Below are 25,385 nucleotides of genomic sequence, written 5' to 3' on the forward strand. Positions count from 1 at the left end.
TCAGTGTTGAGTCAGTAATGCGGCACAGGTAAAATGTTTCTGGAATAAAAAATTTTACCAAAACAGCCGCAGACACCAAGATATAAACAATTAGAATACTAAACATGTTTCTCTGACCAAAGTCATTTTCACAAGGTTGGGTGTAATAGAAATCTATAATAATTTGGAGCTGAAAAACTATTTTTTATTGTTGTTGTTTTATTTTTCATTTAAATTTTATTATTATTATTATTATTATTATTATTATTATTATTATTATTATTATTATTATTATTATTATTATTATTATTATTATTATTATTATTATATTAAGCATTTCCTCCTATATGTCTATGGAGACTGGTTAATATATACATATTTTTTGTTAAGTGCTTATCTTTCATTTTAGAGTTTTTGGATAAATACCCTATTTTCCGTTACCATTATGTGCAAGATGGCCTGGTGGAGACAACTGAAGAATGCGCAGGCGGATTATTCTAATTTTTTTAAATGCACCATAAATGTTCATGTCATTTATGAGATCTGGGGAATTCGAGATAAGCCCATTCATTCAGCTCATATTCAATGCGCTCCATTTAAAAAAAAAAGCAAAAAAGCGCGGAGCTTGAGCCACTCGTTGTTCTAATGCCTTAATTGGTTAATATTTCTAATGTAGGTGCATCGCTTGTAAACTGTAAAACATTTATGCTCCCATAACAGCGCGTCCTCCCTCCCTTCGCTCTGTCCCTCTTGACTTGGTGACAGACCTAAAAGCCTTTTGTTGCAATCTTAGCCAATGGAGACGGATTACGACACCGAGCTGCTGAGATATATAAAGAGCCCCTTTTTGACCGCACTTGCACATTTTTTTTTCAGTGACACTTCTGCACATGCACACACCTCCATGGACACGGGGACCCCACAGAGACCATCATATGCTGCAAGTGAGCTGGCTATGCATTCATCAAGCAGATAATTTACCTTTCAATCAAAAAGAGCTGGTCACACACTGGAACGCACTTTTTTTGTTGAAAACTTTATTTCAGAACCCCCTGCTGCAGAGAGAGAGAGAGAGAGAGAGAAAAGCAACCCACTTCGGGCTGATTGTGGATTAGATGCATGTCAATGATTCGGAGGCTTTTCTAGGCTGAGGCAAGGACCCAAAAGGATATACTGAGGAATAAATCAACTAGAAGAAGCGAAAAAAGTTTCCTCCATCATTATGCCGAGGTACAACTTCTTCCCATGCTTACTGGCGCTCATCTTCCTGGGACTGTCAGGGAGCGACGAGCCCAATCTACTGCTGCCTCCTACCAGCGAGCCGCCCACGGACGCGGGGCTGTCTCTGCTGGACGAGGACGCTGGCTCCCACGAGTGCTCCGCCTGCGTTTGGAGGGAGCAAAGTAAGGTGCTGCGGCTGGAGACCATCAAGTCCCAGATCCTGAGCAAGCTGCGCCTGAAGCAGGCGCCCAACATCAGCCGGGAGGTGGTCAACCAGCTGCTGCCCAAGGCGCCCCCGCTTCAGCAGCTCCTGGACCACCACGACTTCCAGGGAGACGCGTCGGCCCAGGACGAGTTCATGGAGGAGGATGAGTACCACGCAACGACGGAGTCCGTGATCACCATGGCCTCGGAGCGTAAGTAACTAGCAAATGCGTCTCCAAATATGCGTCCTTGTGCGTAAAATGGATCTGGGACAGCTTGGACAGAGGAGTTGCTTCTTCTTTTCTTTTGTCAGATTTTTACATTCCTTCTGGTTGCTTGCAGCTTTCTGATTAAACTAGCCAAGCGAACTTGCTTAGAGGTGGCTGTCAAATAAGGATCGAGTGCAAATCTGAATAATCAATAATCAGGACCCATGTCAATCAGGAGCAAACAGCTCCTAAATGGCCTGTTAGTTTTTATGATGGTGATGCTGATGGTGGTAATGATGATGGGGCAGAATATTTAGCAGTCAGTGTCAAACTTTTTCCTTGTTTCCATGTTTATGTTTTATAGGGAGAAAACGCAACATTAAGACTTCCCTCTCTGCGTCCTGTTATCTTTTAAAACGAGCTAAAATCTTCAGTTGTCACCCATTAAAGGACCCTCTGGCTGTTGCCGCCTGCAATTTGCTCGTCCTCTTATAGTTTCCCATAAATCCACTGGCAGGCCCCTCTGAGACATTTTATAAAATTACCGTTCAACCCTGACAGCTGTGCTCTATCGGTCTTTTATAGGAGCCTCTACCGGTTTCCCTGCTGTTCATCGCAGTGAGAAAAAGTGTGTCCAAAAAGCTGCCATTGTTCCCCGTCATGCAGCAGGCCCCCCCATCGGCCGTACTTGCCTTTTAAATGCGGAGTTTATAGGCGCAGTCTCTCTCTCTCTCTCTCTCTCTCTCTCTCTCTCTCTCTCTCTCTCTCTCTCAACCTCAAGTACACAAAGAGCGAAACGCTTAGGGTCGAGGGGAGTGTGTGACCTTTTGCTGGCAAATCGTGGGGCTCAACAACATTTACACACATTATATATTCTGCACACGCACTTCCAATTATAATTCTTTCCTTTACGAGCGGCTATCTAAACGGCATCGGGTGTCCCATGAGCATCTTTTCTCATCTGTCAGGAGAACAAGACATGCTAGCTGCTCTGAAGTCCTTCTAAGTGGAGGATTAAAAGGTCAGAATGTTTTCTGGTGGTGGCAGCATCATACTGTGGGGGTGGGCCTGTTTGTGATTTTATTTTTATTAATTTCAGTAACTCACGTAAAAAGCATTATATAGATGTTTTTTAAGTCTTTATTTTTGTTAATTATGATGATTTTTTTTTTTTACTTGCAGGTAATGAAAAAACATTCGGGATGAGATAAGTACATCATTCCAATAAAAGCAATGTTTAATGTAGAAAGCATTAAACAGTAAGCAACAGATTAAAACTTTGAAATATGTTTATATGACTGTTATTTTTTCAAAAGCTGCTTCTAATTTGACATGTGAGCCTAAATTGAACATGACTGCAGAGTTAAAGGGAAAGTTGTTGGCACAAAACATGAAGCATCTCTTTAGGAAAACAAGCTCTAATCGGTGCCGATGGCAGCATCATGCTGTGCGGAAGTTTCCCTTGCTGGCATCCCTCTCCAGCTGTCACAAATACAAGAAGCTAGCTGCTTTGAATATACTCCAAATCTCTCTCCAAATCTCGTTGTCGTCGTTTTCCGGCTTGATGAGAAGTAGATCAGGATTCTTCCGCTACATTTACCTCGCATTGTTTACGGGAGAACGTTAGCGTCACTGGACTTTATTGGAATTCTTTGCTCCCGGCCTTTGCAGGACATGTTTAGAAAGGATTTGATACCTCGTCGACGCACGTGACGCCTCCTAATTGTGCATTAATGATGCCAGCAGGAGAGGCTAATGACCGAGATTACCCAGATGAATCGGTCATGTTTAAAACACTTGCTTTCCTCTTCTGTTTACCTCAGTAGAAGTTTCCAGCATCCACCCTCCTGTTCCACCCCCGCCTCCTTCCCCTGTTGGTACCCCGCAGCTCCTTATTCCTCTTTCTTCACCCTTTTTCCTCCAGCATTTGTGGAAAAGTTAAGAGAGAATGAGTGCATCCCTGTTTTCTTTTTCTCTTTTCTTTTTTTTTTTTTTTTTTTAGCCCATGGTGATTAGCAGTCCCACAGGATTATAAATGCCTTTTTCTCTTTCTCTGATATAGAAGGAAAACTTCAAACACTATTCCCTGCGCACCTCCAGCCCAATCACCCTTTCATGGTTGTGCACACTGCCTTTGATGGGCCATGGGGGTTCACACAATACATTCTGAATTGGACCTGTGCCTGAGTTGCTTCTTAGTATTCACTCAAGATACGTGGATGCTGGAGTGGGGGTTGAACAGGACCCTGCTTCCTGGTTTGTAATTAAATATCATGGAAAAATGAGTCTATATGTACCATGTGAAGGATTTAATGCGCTATCTTCCTCTTTACAGCTTACTGTAACCAGATGCTTTGCATGCTGTATTGAAAAGGCACTCGTTGCTAAGATGTTTACTGTGCCACTATTTGTTACAATTTGACATGCAGTCTAAAATATTTGCAAAGATTTAAGTGTGCAGTTGGGCTTGGAGCTTAGTTTTTTTTTTCTTGAGGAACTCGTACTCTTACCCAGTCTTAAAACTTTGTTTACCTCATCCTGCTTTTGTGCGTCATTCTTTGTTTATGCTGGTGCTTATGGTGAGATTTCCCAAAACACCTTGGGAATGCTCAGAAACATTAGTAATAAACCAGAAATGTTCCCATTCTGCAGACAAAAATCCTTATGTTTATTGTCTCTTCTAGTCAAGTTGGAGTCACAAAAAATAAGAATATATTTTCTAGTTTTTGAGCAAATTTAATTTCTGGATAAATACGAAAGTTCCAGTCTTAATTACAGTGCTGTTAAAAAGTAGATTTCTTCCTTACAGATTTTTTTCTGTTTTTGCCTTTTTGTCATTTACTCTCATCAACCAGATTTCAATACCAAACAAAGATATCAAAAAGTTATTTATGTTTATTAACTGTACCAAAAGCTTTCCAAACCAACCTGGCACCATGTGGAAAAATAAACTAATACTTGAAGTTCTGGCCTTTTACAAAGCGGTGGAGACAAATTCGCCCTATTCTCCTGTGCAGAATTCCTTGATTTCAGATACATTGTAGTTTTATCAGACATTAGCAGTCTTCTTAAAGTCTCACAGAATCTTAACTGGGTTTAAATCTGTACTTTAAGTTTTCTTGTGCTTTTTCAATCATTCAGTTACAGTTGTTATTATAATTTAACATTAAGATTGAGCGTAAAGTAACAGACTGATGGCCTGATGTTCTCCTTCTGGATTTTATGATAAAGTTTATGGTTCCTCTATTTAGTAATCCTGCAGCAACAAATCGGCCCAGACCATCACACTACCGCCACCATGTTTGACTGTTGCTGTGACGTTCTCTTTCTGAGATGCCGTCTTAATGTTATGGAAGACGAACAGGATACACAAAGAAAAATGTTGAAAAACATTTTTCAACAGTTTTCATTTGTTGACAAAATTTATTATTTTTTCAACAACAAAAAAACAACAACATTTGTCTCTCCAATCCACAGAATATTTGCCTAATAAACGTTGAAGATGTTTGCAAATAAGAGATGCGATGGGTCATTAAGTTCTCTGAGGTCTGCAGCCTCTCAGATGTTGTCCTGGTTTCTTTTTCTGAGCTTCCAGATGAGTTGCTGATTCTCTCCTCTTGTAATTTTTACAGTCAAGGTTCACCGCTGTTGTACGTTTTCTCTAACTGTGGATAAAGACTCTCTGTGTCGTTCAGTGAAGCCTTAGGAATGGCTTTGTAAGCCTTTCTGATTGAAGTCAATGACTTTGTTTTTCATTTCATGATGCGTTTCTGTCTGACGTCTTTCAGCCTACTTCATGTTGTAAGACAGGTACTATTTGGGTAATTTATTGATTCTACATCTCATGCACTTCCTATCTGGAAGTGAATAGACAGGAAGTGAACAAAATCTTTTAGTCAAAATCTTTTTTGTCAATAGGACAACTTTTCTCTGGAGTGTGTGTGTGAGACCGGGTGGACGGGGCGCGCACGGCTACCCCGGTGTGTCCAACCAAGAGTGCACATGTGGACATCTGCGCTGTCATACCTCAACGGGTGACAGTGCAGGTATAATACTATAATGTTAGTATTATACCTGGTGAATGGGAGTGAAGGGTGAGCCAGGTGTTTGTGTGTGTTGTCTGTGACTTTTATAAATATTCATTGGAATCTGTTGGTTTGAATTAACTCAGGCTGTCTTTAATGTTACAATTTACTTGATGGTCTGAAACATAGAAGTGTAACAAAAAGTCTTCAGATTTTAAGGGGGAACATTTTGTGCAATGTTTTCTGTATCTGAACCTTTAAAAATTTGTCCAAAATGTGGGCTTTCAATGTACGTAGACAGTTTTATTAACTCTCCTGCTCAGGAATAATCTTTTAGTTACGTGACATAATAGTTTTTGCACAAATCAACTAACAAATTAAGCTAGCTAAGCCCAAACACAATAAGTAAGTAACAGTTTAAAGAAAGATTTTAACCAAACACTGAGGTTTGGACATCAAGCATGTCCAGTCAGCGCTCTCACCTCAGTAACAAATCCTTTTTAACTGATTATTATCAATTTCACTCATGCACTTTAATTAAAACTATTACAAGAACCTTTCGACATTTTTCATCCAGCCGAGATGAAGCACTGCGTGGCCTGTACATCAACACACCCGTTGAGGTATGACAGTGCAGATGTCCACATGTGCACTCTTGGTTGGACACACCAGGGTAGCCGTGCGCGCCCCATCCACCCGGTCTCACACACACACTCCAGAGAAAAGTTGTCCTATTGACAAAAAAGGTCACAGAGTTCACAGCTATGTGATATATTGGACGAGAAGACTATTAGCCTCATCAGGTCTCTTTCTTTGGCACCAAAGACGAACCGGTAGTAACTTCAACACTTATACCCCCACTACACACACACCCACACACACACACACACACTTGTCCACTAACCACTCCCAAAAAAAACAAGTCTTTTATAGTGTTGACCCTATAAAAGGGTCATTTCCTGAAGGTGCAGGAACCATAAAAATAAAGAGGGAGAGCGCTAAAAGGACAGAGCTCCAGAAGCCGGACGGTCCTCGGCTAACTGGTCAGTGTTTGCTGGAAGTCGGTGACTATGTGAGGTTTTTATAGATTTATTTATTCCACGGAGGTCTCAGTTTGACGATGACACCTGCTCTTGTGTAGCTGCTGCCCTCCGCGGAGGACTAGGAAAAACCTTGAAGCTGAATTGCACGAATGCTCTGAGAAATAAGCAGTTTGTTTAAGGCGAAGAGGCTCTGCAGGGCTGTAGAAACTGCACAACATACCGTCAACTTTATGGCTAATAAAATTTCAAAGGGACCAAAGTCTATTAATAAAAGGACAAAATTTCCCTAGAACTTCAGGAATCTCACTCCTTCCTCTATTCCCACGCTCCCTGCAGCCCTCAGGCTCTCTGCTGCTTTTGGGGATATGTTCCTTTAGAGTTTAATGACAAATCCAAAAACACTGAAGCCTTCAGGGGAGCTTGGAGACATATTCTGTTTTCTTTTTCTGAAATAACAGCTGAGCTCCTCTGAAGTTGGCATAAAAGCTCACGACGGCGCTCTGTGTATCGAAGCTTTAGCCAGAGAATTGAATGAGGAGCGGAGGGAGTCCGCAGGGAGCGACAAGCAGCCCAGGCCTATCCCAAAGGGACAGAAATAATGGACGGGTTTTATAGGTACAATTAAAAAGACCTGAAACAGATGTTACGTTTCACTAATAAAGAAAATAATTACTTCACACCAGTAATTAAGCCCTTTGTAGGGACATGAGTGAGAAGTAGGAGGAGGAGGGTGGTGAAAAGATAAAATGGAGATCATTGAAGGGATTATTGTTGATGGATGAGCTCAGGCTTCTGTGTGGTCGTGAGTGAGGAGGTGCTGAGGATGAGTTTATGGAAGAGTCCATTAAATCTAAGAGGCGTTTAAGCAAACGAAACGCTGCATGGGCATAACGTTGGATCCCACGAGGGAGCCACTGCGTCGGAGAGAAGCACAATTAACGGTGGATTAGCTCCTGATTATCGACATGAAAATTTAATTAGCCTTTTCTCTGTGGCGCAGGGGGGGAGCAGCTTCTTGCTGCATCTACCACCTGTGTTTGTGTTCCTCCTCATCATCTGCGGACTTTCTTTAAAGTTCAACTAGTTTAGTACGCAATTTTTCTTCAACACAAAGGAAGAGAAGAAAGGAGGAAAAACGCTCAGAGGGAAGTTTGGCATGATGTGATTCATTGATTTTTCTCTTCAAAGAAAACATTTGGCACCATGACAGATTTTGGCGCCTTTAGCGATGTTTCTTTTGTATCCTCAGAAATTTGAAAAAAAGTGCCCAGGGAGAAGTAGTGTTCACTTTTTATTGACTAGAAAGGCTCAAAACTGTCGCTTCAGTTTTATTATATATATAAACACCAGCAATCTATCTAATTTATCGTCTTGTGCATTGTGAAATTTGGCCAAAAAAAAATAATAAGACAAATCTAAAATTGGCAGAGATGCCTAAAGCTAAAAGTATGAATAAAAGCCAAACAACTGAATTTTAGCTGCAGCAATTTTCTTCCATCCTTTTCCTTTTCTCTTTAGCTGTCAGAGAAAAGCAACCAGAGATTTTGGAAAATCGACCTGCATACATTTGAATATGGACCAAAATGCAAACAGGAAGAGTGAATGTTTAATGGTAACATTAAACACTGAGGAAAACTTACAAAGATCTCAGACAGGTGAGAATTGAAATTACAAACATAAAGTTTCAGTTTTGAAATAGAAAAACCTCATGTTCTTTGATAAAGTTTTTTGGTGTTTTTTTTTTTTACTGTATCAAAACAGATGCATGTCGCAAAAACTGCATTGGAATCACTTTCTGCATCATGAGTCATATGGTCATCAGTCGGATGTTGTTACCTGCAAAAACCACGAAAAAGACGACAGCAGGAAGTAGCAGCCGGACGATGATTTTTTTTTTTATTATTTTGGTGTTTTTGGACAATTTGCAGCTGGCTCCACCAGAGCTCTCATGGCATCACACAGATCATAAAAAGCTGCCATTCGAATGTGTTGAACCCATAGCTCTTCTGTAAAATCAGTGACTACAATTCTCTCAAAACGCCGCATTCATAACCGCTCCCAAATATCAGAGGCCGGTCGCTCCAACGCCTGATTAAGACGCCAATATCTCTTCTGATGTTATGATGAGCGCCACGACTGATATACATTATGATTTCTAATGACTTATCATGTGAACAAACTTTCATTTCTGATTTAATCAAAACGCTTTAATTGCAAAATTATGTCTGTTTGTTTTTAAATTAGCTGAATGTAGACAAAGATTTGCTCTCATTAGTAATGGAAATGCAGATCACAGGGAAAACTGGTGAAGGAAGCAGTAGACAATAATGAGGATAGCCAGGGTTAAACATTTAGAGATATAAACCAGAGACTAATTAGAGGTAAGCAGAGCAGGCAGGGAGAAATTATGAGATGTGAAGCATGGCGCAGACTGAGAAAGAGAGAACCTGAGACACAGAAAAACCACGAATGAAAGGAGAAAAACTGAAACTAACATAAAGAGTAAATGGAAAGAAACACCAGTACAAGGAATACTAAAATAATAATAAACCAGGAAATGAAACACAGAGGAATGAAAAGCAGATGGGAATAAATAAACAGGAAAAGATCAAGAGATTAATCTAAACTCCAAGCACCTACAGATCATGACAGTATCAGTTTTAACCAGTTCAGATTTCTCTATGTCAACTATAAGTTAAAACAAAATGCCTTTTTTCTACTTTCTCCATAAACTGAAAATGTATGTAGGCCATTAATTACTGGATTGGACTGGGAACCCGTCCAGGGTCTTCCTTCTCTGATACCCAGTGACTGCTGGAAACATCTGGAAACATGTGGAAATGACAACCCTGCAAAGATAACGCAGTTTTTCTTATCTCAGAGTCACATGGAAATGTTTTTGCATTGCTATAATTCTCCAAATACAATGAAATCCTCAGGACTGTTCAACTTCAGCATATGTACAAATAAAAACAAACTAATATCAAACTGTACTGTGACTATAAAACAAACCAAAGGATTTAATCTCATCAATTATCTACTTATTAGGACCAAGCGGTTGACAGCTTTGATGTAATATTTGGAATAATGTCATATTTTAGTTTCCATACGGGCAAATTCTGCAGCATATTTTAGTTTTGCTGATTGGACTTTCAGTCTCACGACTCGAGACAAATGTCAGAAAAATGTGGGCTAATTGAAATCGACATTTTCATTGCAATATTCAGAAATATTGTTAGTTTTAGATGAAAGCAGCTGACTTGAATTCACAGTTTCTGCTCTTCTGCTGGGAATAAATTAAAGAAGAAACTAGCTGAACGTCAAATAAGATTATATGTTTGTTTCTCCGAGCAACCAGTGACAAGCTTGTAAAGTTCCTCTAAAATAAGAGTTTCTGTTTAACAGAACCAGACCATTAAAGTGTCAAAACCATGGACACCATTGTTGACTCTCAGTTTCAGTAAAAACAGAATGATGCCGTACAGTAACAAGGCCGGACTCTGTGCCGTCAAACGGTGCCCCGCTGCACACAGGGCTGCTTACGCAACGCCTGTGTTTAATGGCGGCTTTCAAAACACAAATCTGCCAAACAGCCGGAGAAAAACAGAGTCAATGTGTCCCAATGCCAGAGGAGGGGAGAGAACACAAAAATTTAACTCAAGGAACATTAAAACAGCTTCAACGTATTTTATATTTTCATGTTTTTACTCTAGTAGAAGCTAGAAAGAAGTCAGTCAAGAGATTATTTTATAGTGTCTGATAAAAAGGTGACCCAAAAACTGACAATAACATTGGATTTAGTATTTTATTTTTAAATAAAGATGCTTTCAAAGAGACAAAATCTAAAGTTTTATTGAAGTATGAAAACATATTTTGTGATAAAATATGTTTTTAATAAGACAAAGAAATCTATCTTTAATATTGTGAAATCTAATCAAGATTCATGTTTTTATGTTATAGATTAACGTAACAGATAAATGACATAATTTCAAAATAGCAAATTCAACTTTTCAAATTCAAAATTTTAACACATTAACCCTATAAAACCAATACTTGCAGCAGACAATGTATATTTGTTTATTAGCACATGTTACTAAAGTATTTCCAGTGACAATATCTCCTGTTTATTGAATATTTATTCAACAATGACTGAGCAGATCCAGAAGGAAAAAAAAACCCAAAACATTAAAGATTGTGTAGAAATAAGAATACTCACTTTAAAACAACATTTAGCTCTGTAGGTTTTGGTTAAATTATCTTTTTTCTAATTTCAGTAAAGTTACTTTATGTGGCTTGAGAACAAGTAAAATTAGTGAGACTTTTACTCAAGTAAAAGTGGAGAGTATGATGCCATAAATCTACTCTTAAAAGTACTTTAAAGTAACCAGAAGGTTACTGAAGTAAATGTAACTGTCTAAATGTAGTTACTAGTTACTTGGTGGTATTTTAATTTTTAATATTTTTGTGTTTTTCTGTATCAACAGAGACAAAAATACACATTTTAAAAGTAGCAACCTGCTAAAATGAAACGTTAAAACAAAGGCCTTACTAACAAATAAATCTAACAGTCTTTGATGATGAGAATAATAATTCTCTTACTACAAAGGAGAAACCTCAGAAGTCAGCAGTGTCTGTGTTATTTGCAGTGTTTGATAATCCAGAAAGACTTTTGATGTTTTCATAAATTCACTCCAATTAAATACCACATTTGCCATCAGTAAGGCCAGAAATGATCAATTCTCCTGACAGATTTAGGTTTAAAATTATCTTTAACTTTAACCAACGTGTTCCTTTCTGACTGCAATTAACATTAACATTTTGGAGCAGCCTGGCTATAAAGATTAGGGTGATGGCAAAGGGCCCATTAAATATTGAAATCTAGCAACTTATAGATCAAAAATACCAGAGGAAACCTGCTTAAGACTGGACACCAACCATGAACTTGATTCCTTTAATGACAAGAAAAGACTTTTCTACACATTTTTGAGAAAGGTATGAAATAATTTCTGACATGTCCTTTTTATCAAACCATTAATAAAAACTGATTATATATATATATATATATATATATATATATATATATATATATATAACATAAACATAATGCCTTTGTATTAAGTAAAGACTATTTTAGTAATCTACATTACTGAAAATAAAAGCACTAGTTTAAATGTGTTATGAAACTGTTTATTCTAATAATGTTTTCTGAATGACAGAAGACTGATTTAATATTTTAGAGTCAATGTTTACGCCTATAATCTGAGGTAGTTGAGTCCTGATTCTTGGGAACAACTTCAATGACTTCTGTGTTTTCTGCAGGAAGTTGGAGGAAATTCTGACAAATAAACTCATAAATATAATTCCAGTCACTGACTCAGTAATTTATTATGGTCATATGGTGACACAAGAGTCTCAGTTTTAATCAGAATAACATGTAATCTGAGCCAAGCGGAGGATGTAGATTATGAATTAGTGTGGACTGAGAATGGAGCCTTGAGGAACGCCATGTGATCTCTGTTGACAGTCTGTTCATTTTTACAGTTTATGATCGACTGTATCAAATTCAGAATTGAGATTTATTACTAGTTATGCAGAAGTTTTAAGATGCATGCCATTTAAAAACCAAAATTAAATTCACGTTTTGTTACTGCAGCACAAACGTCACAGAAGAGATCAGATATATGCATGACAAAAGTAGAGCTATGCTAGTTTTAGCTAAATTATTTAAGTTTTATTAAGTTAATTTGACAAAAATGAATACTGTTTCCTATAACCTGATGGCCTCCTCAGTCATGCTGTCAGTAAATTTAGCTTAATTAAAACCGTTTGGAAGTGTTCGTCATTTATTAGCATATGTAAAGTATGTGAGAGGTTCTGGCTGTGACAGACCCACATTGTGTTTCGCATGCATGTGTGGATGCACACAAACAGCAGCAGTGACACCCGGCATGCCTCGTGCTGTCCAGCTGTCCACCTTATCGCACTTCACTGCTCTTCCCATCCCGCTGCCTGGCGAACGCGCTCATAATACAAACATGTGTAACACTAAAAACAATGAGCCGGGAGTGTGTTCGCCGCTGAAGCAGTTTGGAGGCCGTGTGTGTTGTGTGTTTATGTGGGGCTGCCTGGTTCCATGTGTGCGTGTTCACTGAGCTAGAACAGGGAGCATTAGGAGGTGTCTTTTGTTGCTTCTGGGGGGCTACCGTGCTCAGTCCTAATAGGAGTCTTGTGCCTGCCGTTGTCCCAAGGGAGACCTTTGAATGAAGGGGTCTAACTTCACACACACGCTCTCTCTCACACACACACAAACACAAACCCCTGCACCTCTCCGCCCCCTCTGTCCTCAGCTCGAGCCCGGCCTCCCCCACCATCCTCTCCGCTCCCTTGGGACCGGCTGAGAGACAAAGAGGGAGCGGGGCCGGGTTTGGATGGGATGTTTGAGGGGGTTTGCCGTGGCCCCTGTCTTATTAGAAGGGTCGTGAACGTGTCACGATGATTAATATGCCGAGGTGCGTGGGGATACCCTAGAGTCACATTTATTCAACGCGAAGAGTCCCAAACACACACACATTTGCTGCAAAATGGCACATTTGCATTTCCCATTAAGAAAATAAATTATAAATATATATGCAAATGAAACTCCTATCTAGGTTTGTGCCATTATGCGTCGTCCATTTGGGCATCAACAAAAGAGTTTCCCTCCCTGCACCATTTGAGCTGATTGTTTTCTCCCTGCGTGTTCCTCGTATCCATGTGTCATGCAAACTTTTCTCAAACTGCATCGCACTGCATGGTTCAGTTTGCATGGTAAATGCAGCCCTAAAATGTGAATATATTTGAGATAGAAACCACTTGATCATTCACACTGACACTAATTTATTATCCTCTTTGATTTTTGTTGGGTTACTTGGGAAACATTGACAGAAACAGAAGATTTTGTCCCTGCAACAGCCAGCTTGACATAAACAGTGAGAAAGCTCATGAAATCTACTTTAATTAATAGTTAATTAACAAAGAATTTATCACGTTTTGAACTGACAGATTCATTGTTTTGCTCAGCTTCCCCCATCCATCTGTTTTTAACAGTTTAACTGGCTCCGTTCTCATCTACGCCTCAGTGACATTACAGCTAAAACCATTTAAATGGGCTGCGATTGTATGAAAACGAACAGATGGCGCTGTGAATAAAACTCCTATATTCTATATGCCTCCCCTTGCATGCATGTATAGGAGGCTAACTATGGAACGCAGGTACCCAGGGAGTCAGCCAGATGTTTGATAGGCCCACCTGCAGGCCTGCCGTGTGTTGGCAGTAAAATTCATGCACTGCATATGCTGCAATTATACCACTGGGAAATAAGCGGCTGCAACAATGAAGCAGGCTGCAGACACTTGAGGAGGAATATCAAACAAATCGGCTTCTTTGGCGGAAAAAAGAAAGAAAAATCAGTCAGTGGAAGACTTGCTTTGACTGTTTTTTTGTTTTTGTTTTTTTTACTGAGATTTGATATTGTGTTGTTAAGAGTAAGGATTTACCTGATTTAATTTACATTTGCAAAAGTTGGTATTGCAGTTTTGAAATTATATTTTCATTTACACATGAATGCCAGCTGCTATAATAAAACTGTCTTGGTTTTTAATCATCTGTCAGAAGCAATAAATCAGTGAAGCTGACAGATTTCAGCTCCTGAAGTTTAGCTGTGTTTTTATCTTTCAAAAGAAAACAGCATGAACAATTAACTGCTTAGTGCTCAGCTGATAGTTCCTTTCCCATTTTGCATTTGTAGCTTTGGGTCCTTCCTCCTGACAGTTTGTCATTTCTTGCCTGGCAGGGATAAGTTTCAACATCTGCTTTGGTAACTTGCATCTTTCTGTATTATTTTCATGGTTCACTGTAAGACAAACGGACTGATAAATACTTACCAGCAATAAATCACTCATGGGTCTCATTCTGTCATATTGTCAGCTGATCCAAATCAGAACCAATGCCAAAAAAATGGGAATAGAGTACTGGTAATAACGCTTCCAGTAACGTTTTAAGATAACAAAATGCAAGTGAAATATATCTCACATGAGATTTTAGGATTTTTATGCATTTTACGGGTGTAAAAAAACAAAGTATGGTGTAAGCAAATGAGCATGAAGTAGCTTATTTACAGACACAAAGAAGAAGTAGGAAGTTAAATATCAATATGTAGGTGTGGTATTGGCGACCAATACAAAGTAAGGAGAGTTTTAGCTGGACCTTTGTGAACTTCAGAGAGGTCTGGTCTGATCTCTCTAAGTTGTTGCTACCCTCTCAGATTTCCTGAACTCCCAGCGTTGTACCTGATAAGCCTGGTTTGGACCGATAGGACCCAAGTTTTGCCTGAAGAAATTCTAAAAGCGTCTTGACCTACAAACCTTGCAAACAGTGATAATGTTTTGATCCAAATCAAATGTTCTCTGAGAAGAAGAAGTAGCCCATTGTACTGTGTTGCCACATTATCATGCCAGATAGATACAGAATACATTTCAGATTGAGGTCTATGTAAATGAACCATATGCAGATCTGACATGTGGCACAAATCACAGCCGTGGATCATGACAGGAATAAATCTGCGAACTTCAAGTGTCCGCCAGCATAACTCTTAATTCACACCCTTAATTAATTTCCAACAAAAGGGAGGCGCTGGAGGGGAAAAAATGGATCAAAAAAAACAAAGGTTGTTTTCCAACCTTAGCATGTTAATGTTTGGGTTTTAACCAATAATGACATGTAAAGCTGCTGTTAACATAAGTACTAGAAAAGTATATAAATTGTGTTCTCAGTAATAGACATTACTGTTTTACAACATCGACCTGCAAAAACTAATACTTTTTCTTTTCCTTGCTTGTCCGTAGTGATTGAAATCTCACACTTGTTGCGTTTGTTAAAAAGTGAATCAGAAAGGATGATGAAATCCTACATCCTATATGTAGGATTTCATCATCCTATTTTCTGTTCGCTGTGAATATCAGCAGGAAGCACAGGAATTAAATTGCTGCTTCAATTGTTTTAACCTCTTTAATTATTTCTCTGCTGGTAGTTTGGGTAAAAAAAAAAATCTTACTGTTACAACTCAGCATTTTAAGATTTGCACACATCTGCTTCAATTTAATAACGTATTCTTGTCGTTTGCATTTCTAAGAGTGACTGAGCAAAATGTACCCTGTAATGTATTGCATTACATTTTTAATCTGGAAAAGTTATGAAATACTGATAAAGAGATCGTATAGGTTCCAATCAACTTAAAAAGTCAAACATAAAATGCAAAAATACTTGTAACTAGTTGGCTAAAATGTAATAATTTCTTAACATGCGACTTTTACCTTTCTGGATGAATATTGTGTTGCATTTCTTGACTATTTCATTGTGAAATGATGCTAGTTTAACACAAGATTGTTTACTTTAATGTTGGTTTTTTGCACATCTTTTCTTTGGTTGCAGTTATTGAGGAGGATCTCATGGTTGCAATGTGTTTATCATCTATAAGTGAAGAACAGATACACTAGTGCAGTGGGGAAAATGCATCGTACAACATTGATAACGGCTTTTGAAGATGAGGATTCCATGTTTTTATCTGGCATAACTTTATGTTCACTGGTTTTCTTTCACAGTTCAGAAATATGAAAGTAGGTTAGTTGTGAATTAGTTGTAAGTCTAATTTGTTTTGTGGGCGTGTGTGTGTGTGCGTGTGTGTGTGGATGTTGAATCTGATTTGCACATCCAGAGGTGAATTTTATTACCTATTCTCTTTTTCAAGACAACTTAAGCTGAATGAGATTGAATAGAGACAATATGTGAGCATCAATTTCTAAGTCTTGCTACAGATTCTGAATGTGATAAAGATCTGGACTTTGACTGGACCATATTTTGATCAAAACCTTGTAACTCTGGCTGCATGTTAAGGGCTGCTGTTCTACTGCAAGGTAAACCTTACAGTCCCATGTTTTCTGCTGCTTCTAGCAAAAAAATGTTCTGCATTTTGTTTAATTCATTTTCACATAAAGTTTGAAAAGCTTCCCTATCCCTGTAGAAGAAAAGTAAATCCAAAGCATGGAGGAGGTTTCACTGAGAGAATGGAGTTAAATTAAAAGCAGCGTTAGCTTTCCAACAGACATGCTTTAAAGTTTAAACTTTGCCTCACATGTTTGCTTTGTCCCCAACATGGTGACGATGACGTTTTTTGGTTTTCCATAAAGATAAAATTAGTGAAAAGCAGAACTAATAGTGATCCAACTGAACTGTGAATCTCTGCAGCTCCTCCAGTCACCATCCGTCTCTGGGCTGACTTCCTGATCAATACTCTCCTCGTGTTTGCAAACAGACTGGGTTGATTTTCTCTTTATTTGCCAGATTACACGGATGTTGATTCCTATTATCCAAATAATAATGACCTCCAGATCAGCTTTCATAAGATGCTGTACAATGCTGCAGAACTGGTTCAAGCAGCCCCACACCAACTGGGGAATCGACATCAACGCCTTTGATGAGAGCGGCAATGACCTGGCAGTTACCTCGCTACGACCCGGGGAGGAGGGGCTGGTAAGGATCCTCAGACCTGTCCCCAGGGCTTCACTGCCGCCACCGCTCACTTTTATAAAAATAACCTTCATCCTGCTCAGAAGTTAAGAGAAATCTTTAATTAATGGCTCATTTGCATTCATCTAATAAATTATTGTAATTATTCTTAATGAGCTTATATGTTTTCACTTGAGACTAGACTGCAATTAATGATGAAAATCCAAATTTACTACTTAAATGATTTGATCTTTTTACAATTACTGACCTTTTAGTTATCTCGTGATAACCAGAAGGACAGATGGACAGTCTGACATATTTCTGATATTATGATGATAAAATATCAAACAATCTCAAAGAAAGCTTAGATGTTGAATCCGAGGAAAGACTGTGAGGCCTAACTCATAAAATACATTTCAACTTTTATCTACATTCTTTAAATACTCAAGACTTGATCTGGATGTGTGCTTGGACTTTAACTTTTATATTTAACTTTAAACAACGGAGACTTGATTTGGACTCGTTCACTCTAAAAACTTCCACCCATTTTAATCAAAACCAGAGACTACAGCTCTGACAAAAATGAAAATATTCTCTCGTGAATTATCTTGTGTGATTTAACATGTAAGGACATGCTTTATATCCACATTCATTTTTGTAGCATCATAATAATGACATTATGATGTCAGTTCTCTCAAACCAGTTCAACATGAAGTCATGTAGTACATGGGCATTTCATTTCTAATTAAGCTCAATTCTCCATCTTGAAATGCACAGTTAATGAGTGCATAGTTTAAAGATGTGGACTGACTAAATGTTTACAAATGCTAAAATTCAACATGAAGGCATTGATCCATTTCAACAATTCTTCTATAAACCATATTTATATTTCTAATTGGGTAAGACTTTGCATTAGCTCCTGCTCAAAAGATGCAAGAGCTAAGGACTTTCATTGACTAAACTCAAATTAAAAAGAATTGAGACTTGACTTGGACTTTAAAGTCTATTAATCTGCAGCTGCATTATACAGATTCAGGGGATGATTTGTACTTGCACTCAAAACACGCCAGACTTGATTTGGACTTACTCTCTCTAAGGACTCCAGACTTAACTTTAATTCATGCTTTAAAGACTCAGGGCTGGACTTGAGCTAGATCTCTAAACCATTCAGTCATGGACTTACTCGTTTAAAGACACCTGATTTGACTAGAGTTTGCCTTCCAAAGACTCAAGATTTGACTTTCTGTCTTGCTTTGAAGACAACAGAGTTGTAGCCTGGGTGAAATAAAGACACAGACTATATACTCTCCTATAAAAGGAAACGGGTATTAACTACAGCAAAACAAAACATTAAACCACTGATTTATTCATTTAAAGGTTTGACATAATAGCGCCATTGATATTTTTTTTAAAAAAGTACTGTCTCGATAGAATAGAATAGAATAGAATAGAATAGAATAGAATAGAATAGAATAGAATAGAATAGAATAAACTTTATTGATCCCCAAGGGGAAATTGCTTATTTGTTGACATTTGATGAGCTTGTGTTTGCCCCAAAAATGGTCGGGATCGCTTTATTTCTTTTCTAATTTCTATAAAAAAATGGCTGAAGTCACAGCTTAGAACATGAATAAATAAATTAAATATTTAAATAAAATACTTATTGTACATAGACATAAGTCTGTAAGCAGTTTGGTTTCTGTCAATTCTGTCAAAAAGTAGAAGAGCACTAAGTGAATTTAATTTTTTAACTGGACAATTAGCTTATCTTACGTGGCTGCTGTTGTAGGAGCCATAGTTTGTTCAAAACTTCATGAAAAGTTTCGTTCGTTTTGATGACTCATACAAACATCGTGACGTTCTTCTACGTCAAACTGTGCAATTAGCTCAGTTTTTGTCGCTTGTTATTACACTTTCAGAAATTACAGCGGCTTCACTGTGCCGCAAAAGGGAAAACCTTCAAGAACAACTGAAAACCACCTTACTCCGTTTCCGTGGCAACCAGCTGACAACAGCCCCACAAGACAACAGGGCAGAGATTACCTTTCAGTTTTACGTCTCCAGGCTCGATGTTTATTTAAAGACTCACTCGGCTGACGACGTGTCAGAGCAGGTTTGTGGGTCACCGTGTTTTATTGAAACAGAAACATTGAAATTGCGCACGTCCACGTTAAAGTTGTCAACGTGAAGCTAGCATACAGACCTGCTTCCCGCTTCTCAGCTATTTTATTTAGATTAAAATGTTTTACTGACCCGTGAGTCGTGACACCTTTAGGTATTTATATCTGGTTGCCATAGTGTTAACATTTAAAATGAAAACATCGTTTCCATTATTTTAGATTCCTAGCATGATTGTTTGTAGCGTGTAAATTTACCAACCGTCTCGCATAGCAGTGGCTCATGTGTGTCATACATTAGTCACATAATTTCCAATAAAGTGGTGTACATTGATGGTAAACCCTTTTCTACAATTTAGTTTAGTGAATATTACTGCTCAGAATAATGTACAATAGTTTATAAGAGCCTAAACGTATGAATATTTCTGCGTTGACATAAATTTAAGTGCATGAACCAAATGACAAAATATTTATTTTGGTTGTTGGAAACATTAGGCTAAAAAGTTATTTTATAAAAGTAATTTTATAAATGTTTAAAGGAAATTAAGTCTCTTCAGTCTATTTTAAATTCTTAGTAAACCAAACTGAAATCACAGATTCTTTGTTTAGGGTAGAAACTATTTACTTTTCCTTTTTTATCATTTAGATTCTTTTTTGCTTTACCTCTCAAACGAATAATGAAGAAAACAAAAAATGCAAAACAATCTTAGTTTTGTTGGATGCATTTGTAGACTGCTTTATAAATGGTGAAACTCTGGTTCTGGCATGATAAATGGGCCTGCACAAATGAGTTCAAACTTCGGCCTCTAAGCAAAAGCCATCGGTGAGTCATTAATCTAGTTCGAGTTACTGAACCTGACAGTTAAATACAACATCTTTGTTGAATTATGTAGGCCACTTACCCTAGTTAAGCAACGCCAAATATTTACCAAGTGGTTATTTGGGTCAGATCTCCAGAAAACATTAGAGGTCAGCCCTGGTGTCTTGGCCAATAAACTGCTGCCCTTTGAGCGCACAGCAGTGTGCTTTATTGTTCTTAACCAAAGACAATAATTAAATCCAAAACACAGGAGGGTGTGCACGATAATATCACCAAACACAACAACCCAGAAAAGAACGAAGAGACAAACACACCTTGATCTTCTGAGTGATTTTCCACAGTAAAAGCCGAGCCGACGTGGTTTCACCCCAGCAGCTTATTTCCTCTTCTGAATGCATCACAGAAAGCTGCGCTGCAGCCCAGCTGGAATCACTGAGGGCAGAAGGAGGCTTTGTAAAACAAACATGCTGAAGTAAAATATTTGATCTGCTCACTGCTCCCAGAGGTCAAGGTTATGGTAGCCTGCAGATGACCTTATGGGTCAGAGGTCAGCTCAAGCATACACAGAGAGCCATTAGTGTGGGTAAAAGCTAGTTTCTGTCAGCGCCCGTTGAATCAGAGAATCATTTGGCCAAAGTGTATCACAGAAAGTCATTTCTGCCTGTTGCCATCATTACGATGCCCAAGTCTGTGCTAATTGATTCAATTTTTTTCTGCGCTCATTTCTAGGTTATTTATTGAATAATACATTGCATGTAGTTGCTTGTTATTTATTTGTTTGTTTTGTTTATATCTAGTTATCTTGAACTATTCACTCTTTATTATTCACTCTTAGGTATACATATATTTTACAAACTTTATATTTATCACCTAAAATGGAGTAACTTTCAACAAACAAGCAATTTCCCCTGGGGAATCAATGAGGTCTATTCTATTCTATTCTATTCTATTCTATTCTATTCTATTCTATTCTATTCTATTCTATCAGCCCTCAAGCAGAGTATTTTTAAAAAATCCTGAATTGATTAAATTATATATTTTGTTAATTTCACCAATGAATAGGAAATACATTTAAAGCTTTTTTAAAACAAATAAAAGCAAGAGAACGAGAAGCAAAATGAAACCTTCAATCTAGATGATCACTTATTATACTAACCTTAAAATAACATTACATCGGATTATAATGCAAAAACATACTCCATACATGAGCCCATTAAGATAATCAGAATTACTTTTCAGAGATTTTATCTATAAAAATTACACGTTTTTCAGTTTTGTAATCACCATCTTTAAATTAATGTCTTTTTTAAAAGGTTTGATGGGAAGAAATCCCCATGTACAAAAGTAAATCTGCTGTTTTTAGATTGATAATCCAGTTATTTTCTATTGGAAAATGTTTTACTGATGGGAGATTTTCTGCAGTGCATGTTGATGAGGAAGGTGGAATTGGACCAATTTTTGTTTGTGATTCAGCGTTGACCTGTGACTGAACTTTATAGCTGACTGAAGCTTTTGCCACTTATGGGTGTGAAGTTTCACTGCCGGGTCCAATAGTGGGTTGTGCTGTGCTTGTTGCCACTATTGCCTGTTAAAAATAGAAATGTGAATGATTTCACACCTGGAGTTTGGTGCTGATTTTTTTGCTCTTGTACTTTCTAAGTGATCAGTGTCCTCACACACAATAGGAAAGTAAACATTTCTGTCTTTCAGCATCAACTGGTATCAAATGTCTGGAAATGAACAAAGCGTTGAAAGAGTTTGGCTCTCTTCTTTGGTTTGATTTCCAGCATGCCACAGCTTCTCAATTAGATTTAAATCTGGACTTTGACTAAGCCAATCTGATACATATTTTTCTTTTCTGTTTTTGCTTTTCAAAGTACTACTTTAAATTCCTGTCTTGCGTGATTTTAAGTGTTTCACTGAGTCTCCAGAGGTTTTCCCAAAAGCTTTTAGATTAATTATTGGTAAAAGAACCTCGTGTCCGGATTGGAATCAATGGTTTTGACCTTTATATTGAGGCCATTTTTGCCCCGTCTCTTTCTTAGTATTGAATCATGTGTTCAGAACTTAACAGAGGAAAGTCTGAGAGATGTTGTTCTGTTTTTTGTGAGATCATGTATGATCAGTTGATATTCTGTACTTCTGCAGTTATTTTGGTTGAAAAGCACTTCAGGGGACGTTCACCACGGTTCCATGTTCTGCTTCTTGGTGGATAATAACTCCCACTTTGGTTTGCTGGCGTTTTGAAGCCTTAAAAATGAATTTGTAACCCTTTGCAAACTGATAAATGTTGATGATTTCGAAGTTCTTCAATTCACAGTATGCTGCATTTATTTTGAGTTCTTCTAGCCGACTTCATGTAGTCTTACAGGTTAGTAAACTGAACCAAACGTTGGTCTCGTGCCGACTGATAGAAATAAATTAAGATGTGCTTCACAAAGCTAATTATAGCTGCAGATAATAACTGGTTATTCTGAATTTATACGTTTTTTGACTCTGCAGCCAAGCTGATATACAGCTACAGCACAGACAGTACGCCTAATTCTTGATCACCTCAACTGGGACTCATTTCCAACCTAATTTTAGCAATACATTTAACAAAAGATTTTCTAAAACAGACTCTATTTAATTAACATTTGTCTGAAGGCTTAAGATGTGAGTTGAATAGTTAGACACGATGCTGTAGGAGGATGCTTAACTGTAACTGTTAACTGGAATCATACATTTGAAAAAAAGCATTTACAAATATAATAAACAGCTGAATATTATAGCTTTGTAAAAGATATTTTACATTCCATTCTTTAGATGGAGTAAAGGAAAACATAGAGAAACCATGAGATTTCCATTTTTATAGCAATCATGCACGAGTCAAACAGTAAAATCTGGCTTCATTTAGCAGAAAATGAAATAAATATGTTTTGAAGGCAGAAAGTTTACAACAGATAAAAGACAAATGGGGCAGAAAAGGGAGCCTATGTTTGTAAATGAACAGCATGAAATTGAAAAACTTTAGGTGCATAAAAGGTGCAAAGCAAAATGATCATTTTGAGAAAAACTTGTAAACTAAAATACTTAAAAACTAAACAAAAAAAACAAACAGTTGTAGTTCTGTGGCTGGATTTTGTAAAGGCAACTCAAACATCTAATCATGGCTACAACAGTAGCCTGTGATAAACACAGCCAACTGCCAGCTGCAAAAACCCAAATAACGACTTAAAATGTGTGACTTTATGTTGCTTTGATTTACCCTAAAGCTAAACTTGTCTTTTATATCCAATTTAATCTAAACCAGAAATCATAAATCAGACAGTTTGGTTTAGTGGGAGATGAAGACAATTCAGTCTTTAGGTAAAAGGAAAATGTTGATATCCTTCAGGACACAAGGCCACAGAGGCTCATTGGTTAAGAAGCTGGTGGTTCTCAGACTGCATACTAATGGAAAGTTGAGTGGAAGAAAAACATAGTTGTAAAAAGGCACGTAAGACACAGGAATCCATTTAAGAGTGTTGGAGATGTTATGGGATTATTCAAAACCAGTACTGTGTGGATCAGTTCAGATGGTCCAGAGTTCATTTCCACAGATAGTCCTTTTCCTTTGGGCAGGTGCGAAAGTTCATCTGAACTCTACATCAACCCAAACAGCCAAACTTGGGTCAGAACTGCAAATGAATCCCGTTGGAGAGTTTTTACTGCGGGATACGTAACCAAACTATCCAGCTAACCAAGAAGACAAAGTACACATTGTGCACTTACAGGCACAATGTGTACGTAGAGGCAGAGGAAAGGTTTAGCCGCTCACAGACAGCTAGCAAGATTGGTGATATCAACTGACTCACTCACTCTATTGTTTCCTAGCAACAACCTCACGAGTAACTTGTGGTTTCCTAGCAACAACCTCACGAGTAACCTGTGGTTACTTACCTAGCAGTGTCATGTTTCTGTACTCTGCTTCATAACTCCTTAAATCTGATTTTAAGTGTCTCATTGAGAAACAGTGTGGAGTAAAAACTGTGGATAAAACAGGAAAGGTCACGACACCAGCGTGGCAGCATTTTACATAACATGTTATGCAAAATTTACATTTTTTTTATGTTTCTGTACTTTGAGAAACATTAAAAAATGTTTCTGAAAGTAAAATTTTTTAATGTTACTTTAACATAAAAAATGTTGACAGTAACATTTTTAACACTGTTAAATGTTAAAAAGGCCATTTAACGAAGCGCTCAGGCCTTCCTTTGGCAATAAGTTCATATTTTTTGGTGTCTGGAAAATGACCAGTTTCAAAAACGTCTGGAATGTCACGTTGCAAATCAGAAGGCTCTGCCCCTCACCTAGCAACCCCGGTGAAGCCCAGCCTGTTGCCTAGCAACCCCAGCTTAGCTCAGCCCGTCACCTAGCAACCCAAGCTGAGCTCTAGGACGTTTGGTCAGGTGGCTTTAATGCTAAAAGCGAACCAATAATTATCGATATGGAGTGTTTAACATGCTTCAGCCTCATCCTCCAGCCCTGAAGTGGACGACCATCACAGACAATGTAAAAGTAGAAACATCAACAGTTTGTCACATCCTTCTGTGTTTTACTGTGTGGTTGTTCTCTTATAACCATTATTGTGTCTGTTATGCCCTCCCTGCCTCCCTCCCCCTGATTCCAGCAGCCGTTCCTGGAGGTGAAGGTCCTTGAGACCACCAAGCGTTCTCGGAGGAACCTGGGCTTGGACTGCGACGAGCACTCCACCGAGTCTCGCTGCTGCCGCTACCCTCTGACCGTGGACTTCGAGGCGTTCGGCTGGGATTGGATCATTGCCCCCAAGCGTTACAAAGCCAACTACTGCTCCGGCCAGTGTGAGTACATGTTCATGCAGAAGTATCCGCACACCCACCTGGTGCAGCACGCCAACCCACGCGGCTCCGCGGGGCCCTGCTGCACCCCGACCAAGATGTCCCCGATTAACATGCTTTACTTCAACGACAAGCAGCAAATCATTCACGGCAAGATCCCAGGGATGGTGGTGGATCGATGTGGATGCTCTTAGGCTGCAGAAGGAGATACACACACTTAAGGTCAGCCCTCATTAAACCACCCAAAACCCCTACGGAGCTCTCCCCTCGGAACCAGATTTCACTTTTGCTCTTCCACAGAAACAACCTGCTGGGTTTCCATTTTTTTTCAGTAATTAATTTGATTCTAACTGTATAGAAAAAAGTTATAAATGAAAACAAGAATC

At 38.3% G+C, this 25,385-nt stretch overlaps 1 protein-coding gene across 1 annotated transcript; it reads left to right on the forward strand.

The window, feature by feature from the left end:
- The first annotated feature begins 874 nt into the window (after nt 1-874).
- gdf11 (growth differentiation factor 11) lies at nt 875-25,253 on the forward strand. The gene is made up of 4 exons (XM_044121893.1): nt 875-1,616; nt 13,029-13,126; nt 17,141-17,248; nt 24,813-25,253. The coding sequence occupies exons 1-4, from the start codon at nt 1,202-1,204 to the stop codon at nt 25,191-25,193; spliced, it is 1,002 nt and encodes a 333-aa protein (XP_043977828.1). The 5' UTR covers nt 875-1,201; the 3' UTR covers nt 25,194-25,253.
- Nucleotides 25,254-25,385: the final 132 nt, after the last annotated feature.

This window comes from Gambusia affinis, linkage group LG07 (assembly GCF_019740435.1).
Source record: "Gambusia affinis linkage group LG07, SWU_Gaff_1.0, whole genome shotgun sequence".
Classification (NCBI taxonomy): Eukaryota; Metazoa; Chordata; class Actinopteri; order Cyprinodontiformes; family Poeciliidae; genus Gambusia; species Gambusia affinis.